The sequence below is a fragment of the Grammomys surdaster genome, unplaced genomic scaffold, assembly GCF_004785775.1.
Source record: "Grammomys surdaster isolate TR1022 unplaced genomic scaffold, NIH_TR_1.0 125863, whole genome shotgun sequence".
NCBI lineage: Eukaryota > Metazoa > Chordata > Mammalia > Rodentia > Muridae > Grammomys > Grammomys surdaster.
Window position 1 is genome coordinate 1,864,479 of NW_021620689.1, and position 23,293 is coordinate 1,887,771.

Consider the following 23,293-nt stretch of genomic DNA (forward strand, 5'->3'; position numbering starts at 1 on the left):
ATCCCTTGTGAACTGCAAAAATAGGAGTGGTTTTTTTTTTTTTTTTTTTTTTTTGTTTGTTTGTTTGTTTGGTTTTTCGAGACAGGGTTTCTCTGTGTAGCCCTGACTGTCCTGGAACTCACTCTGTAGACCAGGCTGGCCTCGAACTCAGAAATCCGCCTGCCTCTGCCTCCCAAGTGCTGGGATTAAAGGCGTGCGCCACCACCGCCCGGCAGGAGTGGTTTTTTAACGAGAGAAAAATCTCAACCCGTTTCCCATCACGTGTGAAACCTCCAAGGAAACATGGGAGCTCCCAATCGCTCTCTTGCCTTTCTCATCACTAATATCTACCAGTGTGTCTCTTTCTTCCTAGGTGGAAGTGCATGTTTTGCTCACAAGAGCATCACGATTCTTCTGTCATGCCTTATTAATCCATCTGTTCATTCATTTCTACAAAGTAAAGTGTCAGTCATATGCTAGGTACTAAAGATGCACCTAGGAAAAGTAGACATTGTCCTCGCCCCTAGAAACTTACAGGGTAGTGGAGAAGGACCATTTAAAAATTCATACAGAATTTAGAAATACAAGTACTACAAAAAAGATGGGAGTGGTTGCCAGTAAGTATGAATTAAGCATTAATAGGATAAGCCAGTTTGGTCTGTGGCCCTGGCTATTCTGAGATTCTTTTTGTTGTTGTTGTTTTGTTTTTCGAGACAGGGTTTCTCTGTATAGCCCTGGCTGTCCTGGAACTCACTCTGTAGACCAGGCTGGCCTCGAACTCAGAAATCCACCTGCCTCTGCCTCCCAAGTGCTGGGATTAAAGGCATGTGCCACCACCGCCCGGCCTATTCTGGGGTTCTTATATAAATCAAGGTGGCCTTGAAAACACTTGAAATCCACCAGCCTCTATCTACAAAGTCCTGTGCCACCAGCAAGTAGACCAGTTTTATAATGCTAAGATTAAAGCACAGAGAGATTCATGACTTAGGTTCTCATATATGGAGGCAGAGTCCGTTTACTCCCCAGGCATTCTATCTGTAAGACCTGAGATCTTAACTGTATACCCAGGATTCCATGAGGATTTCTTTTTCTTTTTTTTAATTGTAGTCATCTTGGTTTTTTGTCTTTTTCTTTTTCTTGAGACAGGGTCTCTCTGTGTAGCCCCAGCTGTCCTGGAGCTCACTCTCTAGACTAGGCTTGTTGATTTAACAAAATCTCAATAGTTCGATTTTTACCTATGAAGATTTGGAAGCCAGATGCTGGAGTGAAAGCCTGCTAGCTCAGAGAAGCAGAGAAAACACCCAGCTGACTTTCTTCCTCAGCTGATGTGCTAGAAGGCGTGCCTCTCGGGCCATCTCAAGAAACCTCCTTTAAATCGAATGCCCCTCCCTTCTACTTCCTATGTGTCTATCCACCTCCTGACTTGCTCTTTCTTCTCTCTATGGTTTTCTTAATAATCCTATGCTCACTTCCTGTGTCTGTCCACCTCCTGACTTGCTCTTGCTCTCTATGGTTTTCTTAATAATCCTATGCTCACTTCCTGTCAGCTGTCTATCTCTTGACTTCATGTTTACAGTACTCAAGCAAAAAGCTCTTGGAATAAAGATGTGCGTTAAGGCTGGGCCACACCACAGCTAAAAACAGGTTTTTCTAGTAAACAACACAATCCTGAGGTTCACAAATATACTGTAACACAGGCTGATGTCAGACTCTTGAGATCTGCCTGCCTCCGCCTCCTAAGCGCCAGGATTAAAGGCGTGCGCCGCCGCCGCCGCCACCACCACCACCACCACCACCACCACCACCACCACCACCACCGCTGGGCCCTCGAAAATTTGTAATGAGCTCACCTAAGCTTTCATTCTGTACCTTCCTGCCAGGACCAAGGGATATGATCTCAAATTCAGTTCAGGCAGGAGTAGATACCTGAGTAGCTTTAGTAGCTTTTGAATAATTTACTGTACTTTGTATATAAGTATTTACAGTTTGAAGCAGTCTATTATAGAAGTATTAACAGTTTTAACGTGGCATTTGAGTTTTAAATAATGAATAGAAGTTTTTAGGGTATAGAGAATTGTACTGAGCAAATATCAAAGCTCTGATTCTGAGGATAGCATGTTTGGGAGACAACAGGAACTCTGAGGACAGAGATGGTAGACTCACTAGCTGTGACTGGGAGGGCCACACTGGAGAGAGATCTAAAGACAGAGCTAGAGGGAAGGCTTCGCTGATCCATTTGAGAAAGATAACTGATAGTGCTAGAAAGGCAGTCATCATCCGAACCTGAGAGTAACGAAATGTGATGTTCTTTTTAAAGCCCTAGGAGGAAACAAGCAGGCCCTGGAAGAGGCAGCAACAGTAAGTGAACCATCTTGGTTTTGAGTTGGTTAGTTTGTAAGTTTAATTCTGTCAAAAAAAAAATCCAACTACTGAGTGTATACTGTAGAAAAGGTTTGTCAGGGGGTGTTATCTGTGTCAACTCTTTTTTTTTTTTTTTAAGATTTATTTATTTATTTTATTGATGAGTACACTGTCACTCTCTTCAGACACACCAGAAGAGGGCATCCAATCCCATTACAGATGGTTGTGAGCCACCATATGGTTGCTGGGATTTGAACTCAGGACCTCTGGAAGAGCAGTCAGTGCTCTTAACCGCTGAGCCATCTCTCCAGCCCCTGTGTCAACTCTTATACTTGTGTCAAGATACAGCATACATGAAGTCCAAAGAAATCTCAGTCCTAAAAGAGGAGTGTGCTGTGTGGTAGTCTCTCCCTTCCATCTGTGAGTTCTTCCTCTGGGCTTGCAACCAACTATGGGTCAAAAATGCTCAGAAACAAATAGATTGTATCTACACTAAATATTTACATACTTATTCTCTAAGCACTACAACTGAGCAACTGTTAGCATAGTATTTACCTTGTGTTAAATGTTCTGATTTGTTTAGAGAAAATTTAAAATAAACAAACTATAAGACATTTTAAGTTATATGCAAATACTATTCTATTTTATTTACTTTTTGATTTCCTGAGAAATCACACAGGCTGGCCTAGAATTCATGATCTTCCTGCCTACCTCCACGGGTACCAGAGAACAAATGTATACAAGTATATTTGGAGGATTTTATCTACATTCTTGCCCACATGTTCTGTATCACCCCCCTTAACGATTTATTTATTTAATGTGCATGTATGTTTTGCCTGATGTATGTATACCACACGCATGTTTGGTTACGGGGGTCAGAAGAAGGTGCTGGATCCCTTGAACTGGAGTTACAGATGATTGTGAGCCACCATGTAGGTCCTGGGAATTGAACCTGGGTCCTTTGTAAGAACAACTAGTACTTTCAACCAGAGTTGTCTGTCCAGTTCCTACTCCCTGCCCCCTTATAGTTTCATAAGACTATGAGACCATCTTATATTAGAAAAGTTGGCCTTTTTTTCTGTGCAACTCCATGGTTAGAGTGGTGAGAGTCCTTTGCTAGTCACAGCAAGCATCTGTTAGCCTTGCCTGGGTTTGTGTTAATGAAATGACCTGTGGAAAGTCCTCAGTCATCCTGGATGAGGTCCTGTTTGCTGGGGAACTAAGCTATACCCTCAGAGGACTAAAGGCCTAAAAGTAAGCTGATGGCCAATGACCAACAGTCAGTCATGCCTGTGTTCCTCCATGTACCCCTAAACAAACAGGGTTTGAGAACTACCAGAGTGGGGAGAGGTGCACAGCGGAAGGACATGGGAGTTCTGTGACTTCTCCCCAACACTTTGCCCTATCTAGGATTTGGTAGGGAAGTTTGTGTTTCCTTTTCCCTCTGAGGATGAATAATGTTAATCTATGAAGTAAATTGGAAATGGTCAGATTAGCTTATAAACATACAACTGTAGATGAATATGGGGATTCCTCAGAAGATAGGGAAAGAAACTTAAAGGGTTAAAAATAGGGGCTTGAGACCCTTGGAGGGAAAGAGGTGACTGCAAATTATGGGAGGTGAGGAAAAGATCCTAAGGAGAGCAAAGTTTATCCTGTTTACATAAGCAGTCTCCTGGGCCATCCATCTAACCTCTGGCTAGGCCAGTGTTAGCCTTGCAGTCTGCCTATGCAAATCTTAGGCAGCTGGGAACTCCACTGTCAAGACTCTGCCCACCTCTGCTGTTTGCTACTGCAGAGAATGTAGAGTGGATTCCACCAAAGAAGAGCTGCTCAGAGGCAGCCTGGCCACCCATAGAGGTCTGTAATTCTGAGTAACCAGCTGGAAAGGTGCCAGAGAAGTGTATTTGGGAAGGGATGTTTTATTCCCCCACAGTCTCTTTCTATATATACCCTTTGTGAGAATTTCTATCATAAACTGCCAAATGTAGGGCTGGCAAAATAGCTCAATAGGTAGACGCTACAACTGGCAACTTGGGTTAAATACCTGGAGCCCAGATGGTAGAAGGAGAGAGTCATTGATGAAAGTTGTCCTCTGACCACACGAGGGCTTAGACACATGCACACATAATTCATGAAGTAAAGTATTTCTCGGAGTTGAGAGAGCAGCTCTAGACTCATACAGTAGTGGGGACCCCTATTTGTAGCCAGTGGGTCAGAATGGAGGGTAAGTAACTTAAGGCTGCCGTTAGGTACGTGGTGGGGAGGGACCACAGGATCTGATAGTGTTCTTAGATGGTTAGTATTAGACTTGAATTCATGGTGTCCAGCCTAGGATCCTGGCTTGGTTTGGGGAAAAGTGCACACTTTTGATCACAGACATGGTTCATGTTACGCACAGTATCGTAGGAAAGGATGGATTTGTCATTCCTAAACCATCCATGGGAATCAGTTCTATTTTCACAGCTTCCTTGTGGTCTTTTTACCATAAACTTGCAAGGGAAGTAGAGAACCTTGGAGCTTAAGTCCATTTAAACCCATTAAGTTGTGACCCAGCCTAGGAGGGTCACAGACTGGCCTTACCATGCCACACTGCTCAAGTGATCCTGACCCTGTCTAGAGACTCGGTGCACTGTGACCCTTTTGATATTCGCTCCTAGCATCACTCCCAAGACTGAAAACAGCAAAGAGGGAGGCAAAAATGAAGGCTTTATTTGTTCAGGCAGTCTACGTCTGTGATGGCCAGCAGCCATGTTACTAGTTGCCACCATTTGGACAGGACAGAGAAAGAACGATTTTGACCTTGCAGAGTAGCAGGTATCCATCAGCGTCAGAAGTTAAAAGATAGTTAGAAGGCAGTCTTGAGTTAGGGAAAGATAAAGCATTGGCTATGTGTGCTGTAGAAGGATGGAAACAGTGAAGCAGACCAGGAGCTGGGAAAGCATCTTAGTCCACACTCTCTCTCATTGCAATAAGTTCCATGACTCATTTCACTTATCCCCTTGCAGAGACCCAGATTTAATGTTTCAAAACATTCTAGATGAATCACACTCATTAGCTAATATGTCTCTCTCATTTTAAATTAGGCAGACACAGAACTGCAAATAAGCCTTGTGGTGCAATGTGGGAGAGCCAACACTACCACACCAAATTGAAAGAATTCCAACTTTAGCTTTGATTTGAAACCCAGGAAAGGAATGATACTTTGGCCACCAGGCTCTGACCTAGGTTTACTGGGGCTCCCAAGGCCACCATGTAGCCAGGCTTCCTTGAGCATGTTGGTTCTCCTGCCTCAGCCTTGCAAACAGTAGAGTTGCTGGTGTGGTACCGGTACCCTGGGAAGATTGATAAGCCTCAGCCTATAGTTATACACATGGCGATAACACTTATCCCAAGAGTACAAAGCAGATGAGTAAGGTAAACAGGACATGTCCTATGTAGTTCAGAAGAAGTCAAGCAGCTGGGCAGGTGGTGTATCCCGTTAATTCAAGCATTCAGAAGGCAGTGGTACCTGGATCTCTAGAGATTGGGGCCACCCTGGTCTACATAGTGAATTCTAGGATAGCCAGGGATACACAGAGTGACCCTGTCTTAACAAAACAAAACCAGAGGAAGCCAGGTATAAGCTTCCAGGAATCTCCCTCCAGTGGAATCACAGGACAAGCTTAATTCAATGTACCTGAGCCGTTGTCTTAGTATACAAGCTCATTCAAGACTCCATGTAGATTTTCCTGAGTCTTAGGCACTTGGGCGTCCTCTGCCTAGCAGAGAAAAGCAGGTATTAATAACATGTAAACTAAATTTGCATGAAATTTAAGCACAGAGAGAGCTATTCTAGGCAGGAATGAGGAATCCTAGAATCCTTGGTCTCAGTAGACAGCCAAAATCCAACCTTGCAGACAAGCCTGTAGTGTTAACTCTTACACTGTGTCAGTGGCCTGCCACCAGCAGTGAGCTCAAAGCCTGCAGTCATTACTACAGATGGTGCAAAGTTGGTAGCAGTGTCCCGCTTCCTTTTTATCAGCATGGTAGACAAGACTAGTCTGTTAGAGAACTGTTTCTAGCTCAGCATAGACAGCCTCAGAGTGATCTCCCGATCACTGTCTGCAGTCTCTATCCGTCTACCCATCCTCCTGTGTCAAGTCATGTTTACATGTGTCCCATGAAGGAAGGACTGATTATGAACCTAGTCTCCTCTTGGCTGAGTAGGAAGACCCTGTCTCAAACAACTAATATGCAAATAAAATGGAAAATCATTTCACGTTCTGCAAAGTGTGTGTACATAAACATACATGTGTACGTGTGTGTACGTATACATACATACATATGTACGTACGTGCATGCATACATGGACACAGCCAAATCCGTAAACTCCCTCCTAAACAAGTGAAGTAATTAATCGTGGTTTGCCTCTGAGGTGTGACAGAAGAGACAAGGAACCAGAGCAAGGAAAGAACGCATAGCCAGAAGCAAGTTATGGGCAAGGTCTTTGGTCTTGAGTTGTGTGATAAGTTTAGAATTCGTTTGTACCTTAACTTACTGTTTCTTAGACTAAGCCTACCACTTTCTGGCTGTTTGTCACAGGCTGATCAAGACATCACAGAAATAAACAATTTAACAGCTGAAGCTATTCAGACACCTTTGAAGTCTGTTAAAAGTGAGTACTTGTCTTTTGTATAATCTTGTGTATGTATATGGTGTGTGAGAGAGCGCAGATAAATGTGTGAGTGTGTATGGAGGTAGAGGCTGCTGACCTTGGGTGTTAGCCACTTTATAGACAGTCTCTTGCTGAACTCAGAGCTTGCCTCTTCAGCCAGTCTAATTAGCCAGCATGTCACATGCCCTGTCTCCATCCACCAAAGGCTGGGATTATTGATGGGCATTGCCCTGGGTTCTGTGTGTCTGAACTCCATTCCTCACACTTGCTTACATGGTAAGCATGTTATCTATTAACCATCTCCCAAGACCTTTAATGATTTAAGTCAGAGTCTCAGTGTACAACATAAGTGAGCCTGGAGCTGGCTATCCTCCTGCCTCAGTGCTGAGGTTAGAGACAGTGCATTTCAAACCCTTGTGGAACAGAGAGCTGAGATCCAGGGAGCTTTGTTGGCTACTCAGACTGGGCCTCATTGGTGTGTCTCTCTGGCCCTTGGTTTTGTTACGTATAAAATTTTGCTTTGGGTCACTGTATTCAGCGGTTGGAAGACTAATGTGTGAGCTAAAGTAGAAGTGAAAGAAGGGGGAAATCTGTGCTGAAGACAGGCCTCAGTCAGCACACTTTCTCCAGAAGTATGAGTGAGACTCCCTGGCATCCTCAGCAGGCCTGAAGAGAATCTCAGAGAAACACTTTTGTCAGCATTTGAGTTCTTGTGGCTGCATTCATGGACCTGTTTGTGCAAAATCATGTCACATGTATGTCCCATACTGTGAGACTTGTTACATTTACTTATTTGGGAGTAGGGTGGTGTATGCTGATAGGACAGATTACAGTAGCAGGTTCTCTCTCACTGTAGATGTGGGTCAAAGAGACTGGACTCAGGATATAAGGCATGGCAGCAACAAGTTTACCTCCTGAACTGTCTTGCCACGCTATAAGTAGTGAGCATGGTATCAAGTTGGGTGAATTAGAGCCTGGACCTTTAAAAAAAAAAAAAAAAACTAGACCACATGTCACTGTCATTGCTCAGCGGCAGCTCGATGCATTCAACCGTGGTGAGGGCAGGCCTGAACCATGGCCTGGATGTGCAGGCCGCTTCCCAGGGCGTTTAACACTGAACCAGAACCATTGCTAATTCTGTGAGCTTCCATCCATCACACCTGTCCTGTAGATTGAAGAGAGCATGAGGTGTTTGCCCACTCCACATAGGATGGGACTTGGCTAGCGTTCCTAGTCCTGTTCAGTGTGCTAGGTCCTCTATCTCTTTCCTGTTTGTTTGTTTGGGTTTTGTTTTCTTAAGATGGGATCTGTCTACATAACCCTGGTTGTCCTGGAACTCACTATATAGACCAGGCTAGCCTTGAACTGGCAGAGGTCCACCTGTCCCTGCCTTACAGGCACTGGCATTAAAGGTGTGTACCATTATGTCTGGCCTCCATTGTCACTTGGGTATTTAGATAAAATCACCTTCTCTTTGTGTTCCATGAGTTTTGCTTACCTAAGTGAGGGTTAGCAGATGGGCTGTGTCTTCTGGTTTCATCCCTGGGACTAAATACAGCAGGACCATCATCAACCAACGGTTAGCAAGTGTTTTTATAACCCTTTGACGTTACAGCTACAAGGGACGCTGTTTTACAATAACAGCAAAGCCACACATGGTGGGACACAACTACCCTCCTAGTACTTGGGAGATGGAGGCAGGGGTGTGAGTAGTTCAAACTCAGCCTAAGCTACAGAGTTGAGTATGAGGCCAGCCTGGGCTAAATGTACACACACACACACACACACACATACACACAAGACACACACATATATATTCATAAATACCTGAATTTTCTTTATATAGTCTCTGCTTGAGATTTTCTAGCTCCTAGCTTGTATTTATGTAACAAAATGTTTGTTGATAATAATTTGTTTTGTTCTGTTTAAGATTTATTTTGTGGCCGGGCGGTGGTGGCGCACGCCTTTAGTCCCACCACTTGGGAGGCAGAGGCAGGTGGATTTCTGAGTTCGAGAGTTCGAGGCTAGCCTGGTCTACAGAGTGAGTTCCAGGACAGCCAGGGCTACACAGAGAAACCTTGTCTCGAAAAACCAAAAAAAAAAAAAAAAAAATGATTTTTTTTGTGTGTCCATATATAAAATTACGTATGCATACCCAGTGCCTGAGGAAGTCAGTGGAGGGCATCAGATCCCCTGGAATTGGAGTCATAGGTGGGAGCTACCATGAGTGTGCTGTGATCTGAATCTGAATCCTTTGTAAGGGCAACAAGTGCTCTTAACCATGCCGTCTCTAACCCTCCAGGAAGGCTTTTATAAAAGAGGATTTAAACATGGGATGCTAAAGCGTGAGAATTCCAAGTTTGAGGGCAGCTTGGGTTATGTGGTGAGTTTGAAGCCAGCATAGGATATGTAGCAATACCCTATCAAAAACAAACAAACAGAAAGAAACCACACAAATGGAAAAACTACTAAAGAGGACAATGAGATGAGCGTGACACCTGGCACTGCCGCTTTCTAGTTGAGCTGGCTTTAATGAAGACTTGCCAGTTGCCTTGTCTGTAACTGAGACAACTAAAATTGTGCCTGCTGTTGTTATTTGTGGATTGAATGAACAAAAGACCCATTGACAATATGAAACACATGTTAAAAAGTAGTAGTTATTAGAAGGAAGGAAGGAAGGGAGGGAGGGAGGGAGGGAGGAAAGGAAGAAAGAAAGAAGGAAAGCAAGCCAGCCGGGCAGTGGTGGCGCACGACTTTAATCCCAGCACTTGGGAGGCAGAGGCAGGCGGATTTCTGAGTTCAAGGCCAGCCTGGTCTACAGAGAGAGTTCCAGGACAGCCAGGACTACACAGAGAAACCCTGTCTTGAAAAACAAAAAAAAACAAACCTACTAGTTATTACATTACTATTTATAAATGACATAATTATCTTGGGAGAAAACAAGGATTACCAGGGTTGTTTAAGATGAATGAATGATTCTAGTGGAAGTAACAAATTCTCATTTTTAAGGGGCTTTTACATGGAAGGAAGTGCTGTGAACTCCACTGAGCAGAACAGGTTCTGACAGAAATAACCCTTAAAACTGCTTCTTATAGAGCGAAAGGTAATCGAGGTGGATGAAGCAATAAAGGAAGAAGAAGATGAAGAAGAAGGAGGAAGAAGAAGAAGAAAGAGCCATAAGAATCTTCGATCTGCAAGAGTAAGTAGGGAGTCAAGTTTTGTTAAGAATCAGTGCCAGCAGGAGACCCACAAGTACAGAAATGTGTGGGCTGAGGCTGGAGAGATGGTTTGGCAGTTAGCGCATGGCCTTCTCTTGCAGAGGACCTCTGTTCACTTCCTAGTGCCCACATGGTGGCTCACAACTGTGTATAACTCCAGTCCCTAGCTCTCTGACATCTTGCCTCCACAGCCCCGGGCACAGTGTCACACATACACACCTGCAGACAAAGCACCCATGCACATAAAGCAGTTTTGTGTTTTTTGAATGTGGAATGCAGTGCTGTGCTGGCAGAGCTCACAGAAGAGAAGACTACACTCTGTCAGAGCGCACAGGTTGCCCCTTGGTGCAAGTATAAAGTGTACATCAGGAAGAGGAGGAAGCGGGACGCTTAGAACACACACAGAAGGGAACAAGAGCTTGGGACAGGCGAAGAGAATCTTTGTGAGGATTAGGAAGAGGTTTGGTTTGGCTGGGATAGAAGCTGCAAGAGAAATGGAGGCCAGTAAAAACCAACTACTCAGAATAAATGGAAGAGGGCAAGGCACCCAGCCAGGATAACCTGAAGTTTAATGCCTATTTAAAATAAATAAATAAATAAATAAATAAATAAATAAATAAATAAGGGTGATTTTTGGGGTGCATCCTATGAAGAAAAGTATGCTCTGTTGGCCTAGGAAAGAAGAAAACAGAGATGATAAATGCGTTCTGGACTATCCCTGGAGGCAGAGTGACTAGTTAAGGTGCCAGGGGAGCGCCTGCCAGCTGCCTTCCCTGGCTTCCCAGGACATCTGGGCTAGATGGAATAGCAGGATGGAGGAGAGAAGAGATATTCTAACACCTGGGTCTTTGTACATTCATGTGGGCACTAGAGGGGGGAGGGAAAGGAATTCCTGATTTCCTGACAAAAACTCACACAGTCAACCAGAAAGAGAGATGGGGTGGGGTCAGGGGAGAGGCACAGAATTCTTGTCAGGTATTCCCATACCAGGTTAGGACTGCAGAGGATTCCCTGCATTGGGCACCTAGGATGTCCTGGGTGACCCTATAGTGGTACTTTAGGGAAGTAGTGGGAACAAACCACCCTGACTAGCTCCAAGTTCAGTGAGAGTCTGTCTCGAACAAGGTAGAACACTGGAGGATAACACCCAGCATGTGTCTCTGGTCTCCAGGTCCACTTGTGTCTGAGTGCACACACGTGCATATACATAAAGAGTTCTCAGATTGTACATATTTTAACCACTAAATTCTCTACAGTGGCCCCTGTGTGTTTGGTTAGGTTTAAAGCAGTCTGACTGTATAGCCCAGGCTGGCCTTAAACTCACTGTTCCCCTGCCTCAGCCTATCTGGTACCATTGTGTTCAACTGTGATGAACCCTCTTTGTTGAGTTTATTTTTCCTTTCAAAAGCCAGTTCTTCTTCTCTTCTGTTTTTTATCTTTCTTTTCTTCTTTGCCAGGCTTTAAGTGACTTGAGGTTTGTGCCTTTAGGTCAAAAGATGCCTTCCGTCTAAGAGAGCCCAGTCCATTCGAGGAAGAAGCCGAAGCAAAAGGTGATTGGTTTTCTAGGGATAGATGTGTTGTTTGCTTTTCTTGGAGAACCCCCTTCAGTGTGGCAGAAATAGAGGCAGGCAGGGCTCTTGGGAATGAGGTGCTAGCAGCTAGAGCTGCCCAGTATGGGTACTGGGGACCGAATTCGGGTCCTTTGGAAAAGCAGGAAGTGCTTTTAACCATAGAGCCCTTTTTCCAGCCCCATACTTTCTTGAAATGCCCCTCCTGGCCCTGCTAAGTTAGGAATCTCAATGGGTTCAAGTGGATTTCAGGGACTCCCTAGGAACCCTTTGTGAGGAAGGGACAACAACTTGGGGACATGTATTTGAAGGAGAGCAGGCCATACCAGGGCACCGACTGCGAATGTTAGCCAGCTGCCAGAGAGAGTGGGAGCCTTTCCTGCTCTTCCTCCTGGCTTGGAATTCACATGCTGCCACAGACTGTGGGCCTCAGCCTGCCTGCTCCTCACTGCTGGACGACCGTAGGGAAATTCCTTACTGTGATGAGCATCTGCAGCCGTAAATGGATGGAAACAGTGCTCCCTCCCAGGCAACTCGGAGGCTACACAATGTGATGGGTACAGGGCACATGTGACATGACCTCTGTGGCTACTGTCATCCTTGCACCTGTGACTTGAAACCCCTCATGGCTGTATCTTACCTGCAGGTTAAGCCATGACTTTGTAACGCCAGCTATGAGCAGGCTGGAGCCATCCCTGGTGAAACCAACCCCAGGCATGACACCTCGGTTTGATTCCCGGTGAGTACCAAGAGCAGCAGTGGGATTGGGTGGAGCCCAGTTGGTAGTGCAGGTGATGCACCTGAGTATTTGGCATGGGACACCTCAGAGCATGGCTGAGGTTCCCACTGTTGGCTCCTGCCCTGACCCTGTTTTCAGTTCCTCACCTGACAAGAGCATAGGCTTGTGGTGACTGGAAAGCCTCTGCTTTGTTTGTTTGTTTGTTTGTTTGTTAAGATATTTATTTATTTATTATATGTAAGCACACTGTCGCTGTCTTCAGACACCCATATGAGGGCATCAGATCTCATTGAGGGTGGTTGTGAGCCACCATGTGGTTGCTGGGATTTGAACTCATGACCTCCAGAAGAGCGGTCAGTGCTCTTAACTACTGAGCCATCTCACCAGCCCAAAAGCCTCTGCTTTTATAGCCTTCTCTAATTCTGGTCAGATGGCATTTAAATGAGTAGTTGCTTACTTCTGTACTTTGGAAAGAAGAAAAGTGATACCACCTTTCCTGAAGCCCACGGAGCAAGCCTGTTTACAGCAGAAGTTAATGCCTGCCTTGGGGCTGGTTGACCAGGTAGGAAACCTGTGCAGAGTCTTTAAGGAGGAGTGGTGGTAGCATGGACTGGAGATCCCAGCAGGTAATCCCAGCCTTCGGGAGCTGGAGGCAAGAAGGTCAGTTCAAGGTCATCCTTGGCTATACAGCTAGCCAGTTTAAGACCAACCTGGGCTATAAGAGACCCTTCTTAGAGAAAAGGAACAAGGGTGCTATGTGTCCCTGTTGCTCGCTCCCCGTGGAAGGATAAGGAAGTAAGACCTGTAACTTCTAAGGAGGAGAACAGGAAGTGAGCAGACTTGATGCTTTTCATTTCTGCTCCACTGTCTCTAGAGACAGCCAGGGAACCCCATTTTGGAAGAAATGTGTCACAGTTTGGTGGTCTGGGGGTCACTGTGATGTAGTCTGGGAATCAGCTGCTTTTGACCTGGAGAGTTCCTCAGGATGGGAGCACAGGACCCCATGTGCTTGGTTCTATGCATGGGTGGGTGATGGGCACCTGTGCAGAGCTTTGGCCTTCAGTTTGCTTGGGTACAGGTTGGCTTTTGCTGGATGCACGTTTGATAAGTGCAGCTTCCTTTCTCCAGCTGTGTTCAGTCATTACAGCTTTAAAAATATTTTCCCTAAATTTAGGATTTGCCACCTTAGGAATATGTGACTTGAAAACTACAGCTTGAGATAAGATGGGATTGGAAGGGTTTGTGAAGGTGTCATTCAGTCTGCCCAGCCATCTTCACGGAGATCTCCACCTTTTAGGGTCTTCAAGACTCCAGGGCTACGCACTCCAGCAGCCAAAGAGCAGGTTTACAACATCTCCATCAACGGCAGCCCTCTCGCAGACAGCAAAGAGATCTCCCTGAGTGTGCCCATAGGTGGCGGTGCGGTAAGTGGCACCCTGGAAAGCCAGGCCACAGTGTGCTGCACAGTGAGACCTCTCTTTTCCCTGAGTTGTCTGCCAGCCCCTGCTTCAGAGACACTGAAGAGTCGCTCAGAGGGTGGGTCCTGATCACACTGCCTCAGCACTCCGAGCTAGTGTTGTCTCCCAGGCTCGAGGCCCAGCTGCCCTTCACCTGCCTTCTGCTGCCCTTGAGAAGCATCCCAGTGGGCACAGTGGGCTTGGAGTGTTCCTATCTGTAGTGTAACAGTAACGGGTACTAGAGGGAGTGCAGAGGAGGGCACAGCTGGGGTGGACCTGTGGAGCTCCAACTCAGCAGTCTTCAGAGATCCTAAGACAGGCTGGCCTGGCTTCTTGGTGCTTTGGAGAGCAGGTTAACCAGTTGGGCCTGCATGAGAGGAGGGGACTGACCTCTGATGTTGTGTGGTATTGTACTTGTATAACTGAGCCAGTGGCCCACTCACTGATGGTGTCACTGTCTCCTGAGGTCTAGCATCCACCCTCATTGTCATCTCTCCATCCCTGCTGATTTCTGTCACTATATGCAGAATATCAAGGAGACCCTGGGTACACTGGCTGATTGTTCCAGTCTGAAAGTGTGTCATTCCCCCCCTGCCCCCCCATCTAGAGCTTGCGGTTATTGGCCAGTGACTTGCAGAGGGTTGATATTGCTCAGCTGAATCCAGAGGCCTTGGGAAACATTAAGAAACTCTCGGTGAGTCCCAGATTGATCTCCACAGGGAGGAGGTTGCCCTTGACACTGGCCTTTGTGGGCTCTGAGGAGCATAACCCAGCTCTTACTTTACTGCCCACTGCCAGCACTGATCCATTTGCTGTCTCAGTTTAAATTCTCAAGAGGGGCAGACGGTCACCTGTGCTTGGCTGAGGGTGGGAGCTTGGGCTACAGGCATGGCTGCTGGAGGCCCACCCTTATGGACGTCAGTGGAGGGGATCACAGGGATAGGCCAGGCCTGGAGCTGGGATCCTAACTATGTACTAAGGTCTCATAGACGTCAGGTGAGAGTCATCCTCCAGCATCCGTGGGCCTCACTGTTTCATTTAAGAAATGAGTCTCCACCTACTCGCTGGTCAGTTTACAATACAAAAAAAAAAACCAACAGAAGGAAGAATCACTCAGATCCAGGCTTGGGAAACTAGAGAGACAGCTCAGTGCTTAAGAGCACTTGCTCCTGCAGAGAACCCAGGTTTGGCTTCCAGCAAACATGGCAATTCATCTAACTCCGGTTCCAGGGGATCCAGTGCCTCTTCTGGCTTCCACAAACACTAGACACCTCCACACACATAAAATATATCTTTAAAAACAGTCCTGTGCTTGAGTAGACTAAGAGCTGACTGGGCTAGCGTGCCAGCCACATCCTGAATGACCTCTCTCCTTGTTTAGAGCCGCCTTGCCCAGATCTGCAGCAGCATACGGACGGGCCGATGAGAAGACAGCAGGGCACACGGGTGGCAGCAGGGACTGCTGTAGCAGAACTCGCACATCTGTCCTTCACTCCTTCTGTGGGGTGCTTCACCTGCCAACATCTGCAATGGTGCTTTGTTTCTGACAGCTGTGGGGTCTTGCTGTGCTGTACACTTCTATTTAGTGGGAATTTAGATGGGGAACACAGGGTTAGTCAGGGTCTTTATGTGCCTGGTGCGGAGTGACTGAGAACTGTCTATGGTTCGAGGTCCCACAAGGCTGTACACTGCTTAGAACATTGTCCTAGAGGGCAAGTGTAACCTTCGCCCCAGGCAGGGCCCAGGTAGGCTATGCAGTCAGCATTGGGTCTGCGCTCCTTGCAGGTCTAGGTGCATGGCTCTCCCTGTTATGTTCTGTTGTTATTTCTGTCCTCTGTGGGCAGTTGTGTTCCAAGTTGGTTTTCTTTTGCTGAGGCTTTTATACACATCATTCTGAGTAGTTACCATCTCAGCTGATTTGTTCTACTGAAAGCTTGCTGTTTTCAATAAATCTTCATTTGCTGTAGTTTTTAAGTCAGTACTCCGGTATCTGCCTCACTTTGGTTGGTTGGGAGCTGCAGCTATGTGGGCAGCCTAAACAGCTGCCTTCTCAGGAGTATGGAACATTTTCTGTGGGCAAAATCTCACCTCAAAAGGGACCACAGGATCCAGGGCTGTGGTAACTCAGGCCAGGTGTGTTCCCCACCCTCTGTCCCAGGAGCTGAGGAGGATAAACTGAAGAACGTCAGAGTGTGGGACTTGGCCAAGAGGGCAGGGCACCTACCCATCATGCTTCTTGCTCACTTCAGTCCTGGGGCTGAGGGAGGTCTCTCCTGTCGTCCAGCTTTCCACACTGGTTGTCTTCTCCTTTCTACGGCTCCTTGCAGTTGGGCTCCTGGGTCCCTCCATTCAGCTACCTTGTAATTGGAGCTTCTCCAGGATTCCCTCCTACTCCCTGTGCTCACTGGGCGGCCTCCCTCCCATAGTGGCTTCAGCTTTCTGTGGTGACCCTAGAGAAAGTCTCTAGCTCACATCTATGCTCCAAGGTCCAAGCTATCCACCTGTGTCCTAAACTGTCTCGGTCTTGGAGCAGCTCACGTGGCCATCTATAACCCAACCAGTCATTTCCTGTCCCCAGCTCCACAAAAGCCATAGGTACCGATTCCTCCAGCACCTTGACTTGACTGGTTTTGTGAAGCCGCCTCGTGACACCCAGTGTGTCCCATATGCCCCTTGCCCTCGTCCAGTCTCATGCCCTGAGCCTCTACTAGACTTGCATTCTTCATAGCAGAAACAGACAATCCACAAAGAAGGTTCTCAGGCACATGCATACCCAGGCTGTGCTCGGGATCCCCACTCACAGCTGCTCTGTGCATCAACAGTGCCACACAGGAGGACCATCACAGACAAGTTTTTATTACTTGGTACTGCATATAGAACCCAGAAATATAAACACATCTCCAGAGTTCCATGTGGGAGCCTCTACCCACAACCAGTCCCTCCCTCCCTGGGTAGGTGACAGGGCAATGTGGGTTGCAGATGGCCTCCATTTGTCCAGTCAACAGCTCCATATATAAAAATAGATCTGTGGAGGGTCCCCAGTGACCCAGCACCCTGTATCATGCTGGTGCCTGTGCAGGGCTGAGGCCTGGGAGCCCTCAGGATTCTAGGACCTCCTCATGAGAGGGAAGGTCTACCCTGGACACCGAAGTCCTGCCAGCACAGCCAGGGACCCCTCTGCAAACAGCTGCGGAGGGGAGGAGTTTGACCTTAATGACTGATGTAGCTGGAGATGGGAGTGAGGTTCCGATCACCCAAGACAGGGCACTGGTCCCATGAGCCTTAGATGTTGGGCCAGTTTCCCAAGGAGGGAGGATGAAGGAAGAGCATGTGGGGATGTTTCTATTCCCCCAGTGCTGTCAAAGGTGGGAGCAGTATCCCAGTCTACCCCAGTATTCCTACAGTCATTGAGCTCAGTCAGGCGTGCAGAGAGCTAGAAATGGGGTAGACTCTAAGGAAGAAAGAGCTGCTGTCAGGTCAAGGCCAAAGGCACTGCTAGGAATCACTGCTCCCCACTGTGGGTACTCCCCAAAGATGCATTATGGTTTCCAGCCCCGCCTCCAGGCTTTCTGTTAGACGTCCTTGCCTGGATTCCAAGCCTGATGATGACTCTATTCATCCTAAGCTGAGAACACCCTACCCCTCAAGGCCTTATTCAATTTTGACTTTAAGAAGCCTTTTTTGGACACCCTCAACTCCCTGGCTACACAAACATAATCCACAGTCCACCTGCCCATTTCCCTGTGCCTCAGGGGGATCCCTTCCTAGTGTGCACGCTCCAAAGGTGCTCTCTACCCTGCCTCCCCCTCTCCACTCCTACCTGCTGTCTCAGCCCATGCCACCCCTCCTCCCTACCATAGCAAAACAGATATCCATCAGGGGTCATGTAGACAAACTTAGCCCCAGTGGTCCAGTCCACATCCAGCAGCCTTTCTGCCCTCCTGGGATGGCTTTGGTCTCAGGGTCTCAAAGCTGCCAGGGCCCTTGCAGATAGGTCAGCTTAGCACCATACTCCTTCAAGAGCTCTGAACAGCACACAGGGAGGCACTCTGGAGGGGGACTATATGTAGTGTACAGGGACAGAACAGCCTGAAGGGGCTCACCCAGAGAGGACTCACTGTGCTGCCCAGGAAGAGTGCTGGTGCCATAGGGCAGGACAAGCTCTCTAGGGCTAGGCTTCTCCCTGGATTTTGGTCTGGCATTAACCCTGGCTCCGAGACTATATATAGGCTCTGACTTCCCCAAGTATATAGTGGGGTTAGACCAGCCTATCAAACCACTCCCTCAGGCTCTTTCTCCTCCACCCTCCAGAATGCAGAATAAGCCTCTGTTGTGCTCTTCTGAAATCAGTTCCAGTCAAATCAGACATCCGGGCTGGGGCAAGCACCAGGACTTTGTGTGACCTATTAGGAGCTTGGCCCTCATCCTGAACTGCCTGCCCCAAGGCAGTAAGCCATCAACTCTGGAGTTTCCATCTGGGGGTCCAGTCCCTGAGCTCAGCACCACTTGCCTGCTAGGGCCTTGGCACCAGTGTGCAGATAGACCTAGCCAAGGCACAGGACGTAAGGGACACTACCCACTGGCTGAGGCTCCCATACTCAGGTGCCTAGGCAGCTGTGGTCCCTGCCAGAGCCAATGGGTCACTCTCAGGGACTCACTGCCTGGCAAGTCAAAAGCTCTCTGGGGAAATGAGATGCCTACTGATTAGGCCCAATCCCCAATGACTGTGGAAGCCCAAGTGAACAGGACAACTCAAACTGTCTTCCCAAACCAACACCCTTGACACCCCAACCTTCCCTTGACACCCTAACCTTCTTCCTACTGTTATATCTGGGGTCCTTTCCTGGGATCTGAACCTCATTTTAGGACCACTTGGTCAGCAAGGTGTTGAGAGGAAAAATGAAATGGGACAACATGGTACCAACCAGCTCAGGGCCCACTAAGAGTAAAAGCACTCTTCCCACCCTAGGGGAGTGTAGCTTGCAGGTCCTTGGGCAGGGCTGAGCTGCTCACACCTGCACCCCCTGACCCTGTAGCTGTAGCACTCGAGTCTGCAGGGCACTGATCCCACTAAGGAGGGCCTCTCGATGCTCCACAGAAGAGATACCAAGACTCCCCAGGTCCCTGCAAAGAGGAATGGTTACATTCAACTAAGCCAGTTCCTCTCCTACCCCTCCCATGGAGCCAACCCTCTACTTCCCCTTCTCTGGACAGGGAAAGGACCAGGACCAGGACAGGTAGGGTTTTCCCATGTAGGTTGGGTTCCCTGAACCCTGGCCCTGGTTTCTTAGACTCACTGGGCAGTCATCTCAGCCACGGCCTCCAGGCTCCCATAGCCTGCTGCAGAGAAGTTGTCCTTGTAGCGGCACAGGTCTAGGGCCTCCAGCCAGGCACCCACGGAGCCAAAGGAGGGGAAGGTAGAGAAGGCACGGTCTGCCAGGGGGGTGGGAGGCCTGAGAAGCAGAGAGAAGCAGCTCAGGAAAGGACAGGGGGAAAAGTAAGGTGAGCACACCCGGTGACGAACGTGCCTCTCGTGGGCACCCCGAAAGCCTCTGAAGAAGTGGATAAGGATACTCAAGCAAGTGGAGGGCTGAACCAACTAAAGGGCAAGTCCCAGGCCATGGCTGCCTGATGAGGTAAGATGTGCCTGTAGCAGGTAGGGATGTCTGTCCGGTCTGGACAATGGTGGTTTGGTTGCCATGGGGATTTGGGAGACTATTTACAGACAGGTGATAGTTTGGCTGACTGACCTGGCTTAGGGGTCAGTGAGGATGTACCTGAGACCGGTGGACGAGGCACACTTGGAGGGCTCTGGTTCCTGCCCCATCTTGCTCAGGATGCTGTGGATCTGGGAGAACCTGGGCCGCTCACCTGGGTCTTTCTGCCAGCACTCAAGCATCAATCGGTGCAGTTGGGAGGGACAGTTCCTGGGAGGTGGCAGCCGGAAGCCATCCTCCACGGCCTTGATTACCTAGGCTCCAGAGATGGGGAGCAGACACAATACTTCCAATTACCCAACACATACCGACACACCCCACCGCCACCACCACCACCATCCCAGGGACTCTAGGCAGGATGGGAGTAAAAGAGAGGTCTGGGAACCAGTAGGTCAAAGGTCAGGGAGCTGGAGCCATAAGTCACTTACGTCTTGTCCGGACATGTCCCAGTAGGGCCGCTCCCCAAAGGCCATCACCTCCCACATGACAATGCCAAAGCTCCATACATCACTAGCAGAACTGAAGTGGCCAAACTGTAGAGTCTCAGGAGCTGCCCAGAGCGCTGGGCTCCTGCCACTCTAGGTGGGTAAGCAGGGAAGAGCAGGAAAACCTTGAGTCACCAGCAGGCTACATCCAGGCAGGCCACCAGCACCCACAGCCAGTCCCACATGTCTTCCCCTCACCCCGGCACATCTGAGGAAGCTGCCCAGCTGACACAGGTGTGGTACCACCCAAGGGGAGACACCAGGCAGGGAAAGAGGCAGGGCATAGATATGGAGACCATGGGGCTGCTGGGTATGGCCAGCAGGAGAAGCAGCATGTGGAACCAGAGAAGGGAACTCCTTACCATGGTGGTGTAGACAGCTTCTGCTCGGTCCCGGGGACCCCGCCCAAAGCCAGAGATCTTACAGATGAGGCCACTGCTGACGAGCACTCGGCGGGCTGCAAGGCCCCGGTGAACGTAGCCCATCTCTGACAGATACTTCATGGCTGATGCCAGCCCAGGCAGCAGACCCATCAGCTGCACAGCCACCAGCTCCCCTTCGTGATGCTATGGAATGGGTGAGGACTGAAGCCAGGGCCATACACTCAGATCATCCAGGAAACCACTAAGTTCCTCTGGGATTCAGTGTACTGTGAGCGTCATGTCAGCCTGCCCAGTGGGAGCATTGGCAACCCCAAGCCCCAAGAGAAAAAGAGAAGGGCCAAAAAAAATGTCATTGGTACTTTCCCACCCAGGGGTCCAACTGGTTACTCACCCTGAGGAAGTCGTCAAGGGCCCCGAGGTTCATGTATTCAGTGACAATCATCAAGGGGTTTCCTGTGTCAGGAATGGAGACACACTAAGTTGCTGCCTTTGCCTATATACAGCGCCCCCTACTGGCTCCATCTCAGCCAAAACAGCCAGAAGCAAAGCCAAGATTTCTAATCTTGCCACCCACCCAGCCCCACACCCACCCACCCTGGTGCTGAAGTTAAAACAAAACAAAACAAAAAAAAACCCAAAAAACAAAAAAAACCTGTCCATAGTGGGACAGAGTCAAAGTCAGAGCTGCAAGGAGTCAGCTAAGAAAGATCATTCAAAGGGACAGTGACCCACTCTCTAAATATCCATGGAAATTGGAAAGGTCATTCTGGGTCAGCATAGCCACTCCAAGAGAGGAGCCATCCTGAGTCACTAAAGTGAAAGTGTGGAAGTGAACGAAGGTTGTGCTTGGGCCCACTCCACAGCCTAGAGGGGCATCCCCTGGTAGTCAGCTAAGCACAGGGATGTGCAGTGCCAGGCCTACCTCGGGTGACAACGCCTTCCAGCCGCACAATGTGGCTGTGGTCAAACTGCCCCAGGGTGAGAGCCTCAGCCAGGAAGCTGAGCCTCTGTGAGTCTGAGCATCCATCCCTCAGAGTGTGCACGGCCACAGGTAGCCCCTGGCGACCAGGCAGCTGCAGGCAGCCACAGCACAGGTCCCCAAATCGTCCTGTGAAGAAATAGGCATCTTAGACTCCTGTGACAACAACTGGGGTAGGCTGAACCAATGTGATTCTGGGTCATGGGGTCCTTTCTAGCTTGCTATGGGAAGCTCTAGAGTTTGAAGCATTGTAACCTTGGTCTCCGTCTTTTTCTTTCCTCTTGGCCGTAGTCTCCTTCTCTGTGACAGAGACACAGTAACTTTGCACATGCTTGCCCATCAAAGGTCATTAAACGCAGCAAAGTCAGGGGCAAGAGACGACTGTATCTATTCTGCCCTACAGCTCCATCCTGCCTTCTGTTGTATGGGTTCTGGGGAGAGTCCCGTTTCTTAGAGCACAGTAACAAGGCAGCAAGGCCTTGTCCTGAGCCGGGGGAGTTCCCATAGCACCCTTTTTGGTGAGAAATTGAGGCTTAGAGCCAAAAAGGCTGAGCCTCTTAGTCACTCAGTTAATCCATCATCAGATTTCAAGAGTGTCTGGCCCGAAGCTTACTAGAAAAACCTCTCCCTGCTGTTCCATAAAAGCCTGGTTAGACTAAACTGAGACTGCCCGGAGAAAGGTCCTGAGTGCAGATGTCCCACAGTGACCTAGGGAACAGACTGGACAAGCTTTCTGGAAAGAGGTGGCAGAGACCGCGGGACTCTCCCCAGTGGGTGTTGCCTGGTGGGTGGGGTTTATCCAGTGGGCGGAGCTCCCTGGTGAATCCAGGCTCCTAGGGTCCAGGGGCTTGCCTGCTCCCAAGCTCTTCTCCAGGGTGACGCTTTTGACATCTAGCTCTTTGGCAAACAAATGCACAGCCTGCAACGGATCCCCGCAGCTTTGTGGGTCCAGAAAAGTGCGGCGTGTCGGGACTTTGACTGAGAACAGAGGAAGAGAAAGAGCCTGAGGAAAGGGGTCTCGTTGCTGGGATAACAGGAGGTGGCAGCTGGGAAGGAGCCAAAGACAGAGGTACATGCGGCACAGATAACTCACAGTGGAAATACAATTCCTCTTCGTCATGGGCGTTGCCACTTCCTTTGCCATCGCAGGGCCTGTGGGGACGCAGAGGCATCCTTTCACCAGGCGACCCCAGCCCTTCCCACTTCACCAGCGCCCAGGGCAGCACCTCTTGGTCCCTTCAGAAAGAAAAGCTCTGTGCCCCTTCTGGGGAGTGACTTTCTTGTCCTGTTGGTTTCTTTTTGTTTTTAATTTACTTTTAGATTGATTAAGTGTGTGTGTGGCAAGTTGCAGAAGTTGGTTCTCTCCTTCCACCTTGTGGGTTCTTGTGTGCCCTTCTCCACTACGTCATCTTTTTTTGTTTGGTTGATTTGATTTGTCAAGACAGGGTTTCTCTACGTAGTGTTGGCTGTCCTGGAACTCACTATGTAGAGCAGGCTGGCCTACAGAGACTGTGGTGGTTTGAATATGCTTGGTCCAGGGAGTGGCACTACTAGGAGATGGGACCTTGTTGGAGTGGGTGTGTCACTGTGGGTGTGGGCTTTGAGACCTTCCTCCTAGCTGCCTGGAAACAGTCTTCCACTAGCTGCCTTCAGATGAAGATGTGGAACTCTCAGCTCCTCCAGCCTCACGTCTGCCTGGACGCTGCCATGTTCCTGCCTTGATGATAACGAACTGAACCTCTGAACCTGT

At 48.6% G+C, this 23,293-nt stretch overlaps 2 protein-coding genes across 3 annotated transcripts in view; one reads left to right on the plus strand and one right to left on the minus strand.

Moving 5' to 3' along the window:
• The window catches only part of Cdca8 (cell division cycle associated 8), a 17,650-nt gene extending 1,697 nt beyond the window's left edge, over positions 1-15,953 (plus strand). Inside the window, exons 4-11 of the mRNA XM_028790144.1 lie at positions 2,297-2,337; positions 6,925-6,997; positions 10,093-10,196; positions 11,704-11,765; positions 12,430-12,522; positions 13,820-13,946; positions 14,587-14,673; positions 15,361-15,953. Of these exons, the coding sequence (XP_028645977.1) occupies positions 2,297-2,337; positions 6,925-6,997; positions 10,093-10,196; positions 11,704-11,765; positions 12,430-12,522; positions 13,820-13,946; positions 14,587-14,673; positions 15,361-15,405 (632 nt within the window). The 3' untranslated portion in view covers positions 15,406-15,953. The remainder of the gene's footprint in view (positions 1-2,296; positions 2,338-6,924; positions 6,998-10,092; positions 10,197-11,703; positions 11,766-12,429; positions 12,523-13,819; positions 13,947-14,586; positions 14,674-15,360) is intronic.
• Positions 15,954-16,813: 860 nt separating this feature from the next.
• Positions 16,814-23,293, minus strand: part of Epha10 (EPH receptor A10) — a 33,870-nt gene continuing 27,390 nt past the window's right edge. Inside the window, exons 9-17 of one of the 2 annotated variants that reach the window (XM_028790134.1) lie at positions 22,637-22,695; positions 22,396-22,521; positions 21,487-21,672; positions 20,956-21,017; positions 20,544-20,747; positions 20,125-20,274; positions 19,757-19,950; positions 19,277-19,432; positions 16,814-19,103 (exon numbers count right to left, since the gene is read on the minus strand). In XM_028790134.1, the coding sequence (XP_028645967.1) occupies positions 18,989-19,103; positions 19,277-19,432; positions 19,757-19,950; positions 20,125-20,274; positions 20,544-20,747; positions 20,956-21,017; positions 21,487-21,672; positions 22,396-22,521; positions 22,637-22,695 (1,252 nt within the window). In that variant the 3' untranslated portion in view covers positions 16,814-18,988. The remainder of the gene's footprint in view (positions 19,104-19,276; positions 19,433-19,756; positions 19,951-20,124; positions 20,275-20,543; positions 20,748-20,955; positions 21,018-21,486; positions 21,673-22,395; positions 22,522-22,636; positions 22,696-23,293) is intronic. The other variant, XM_028790133.1, reaches the window with a different exon arrangement.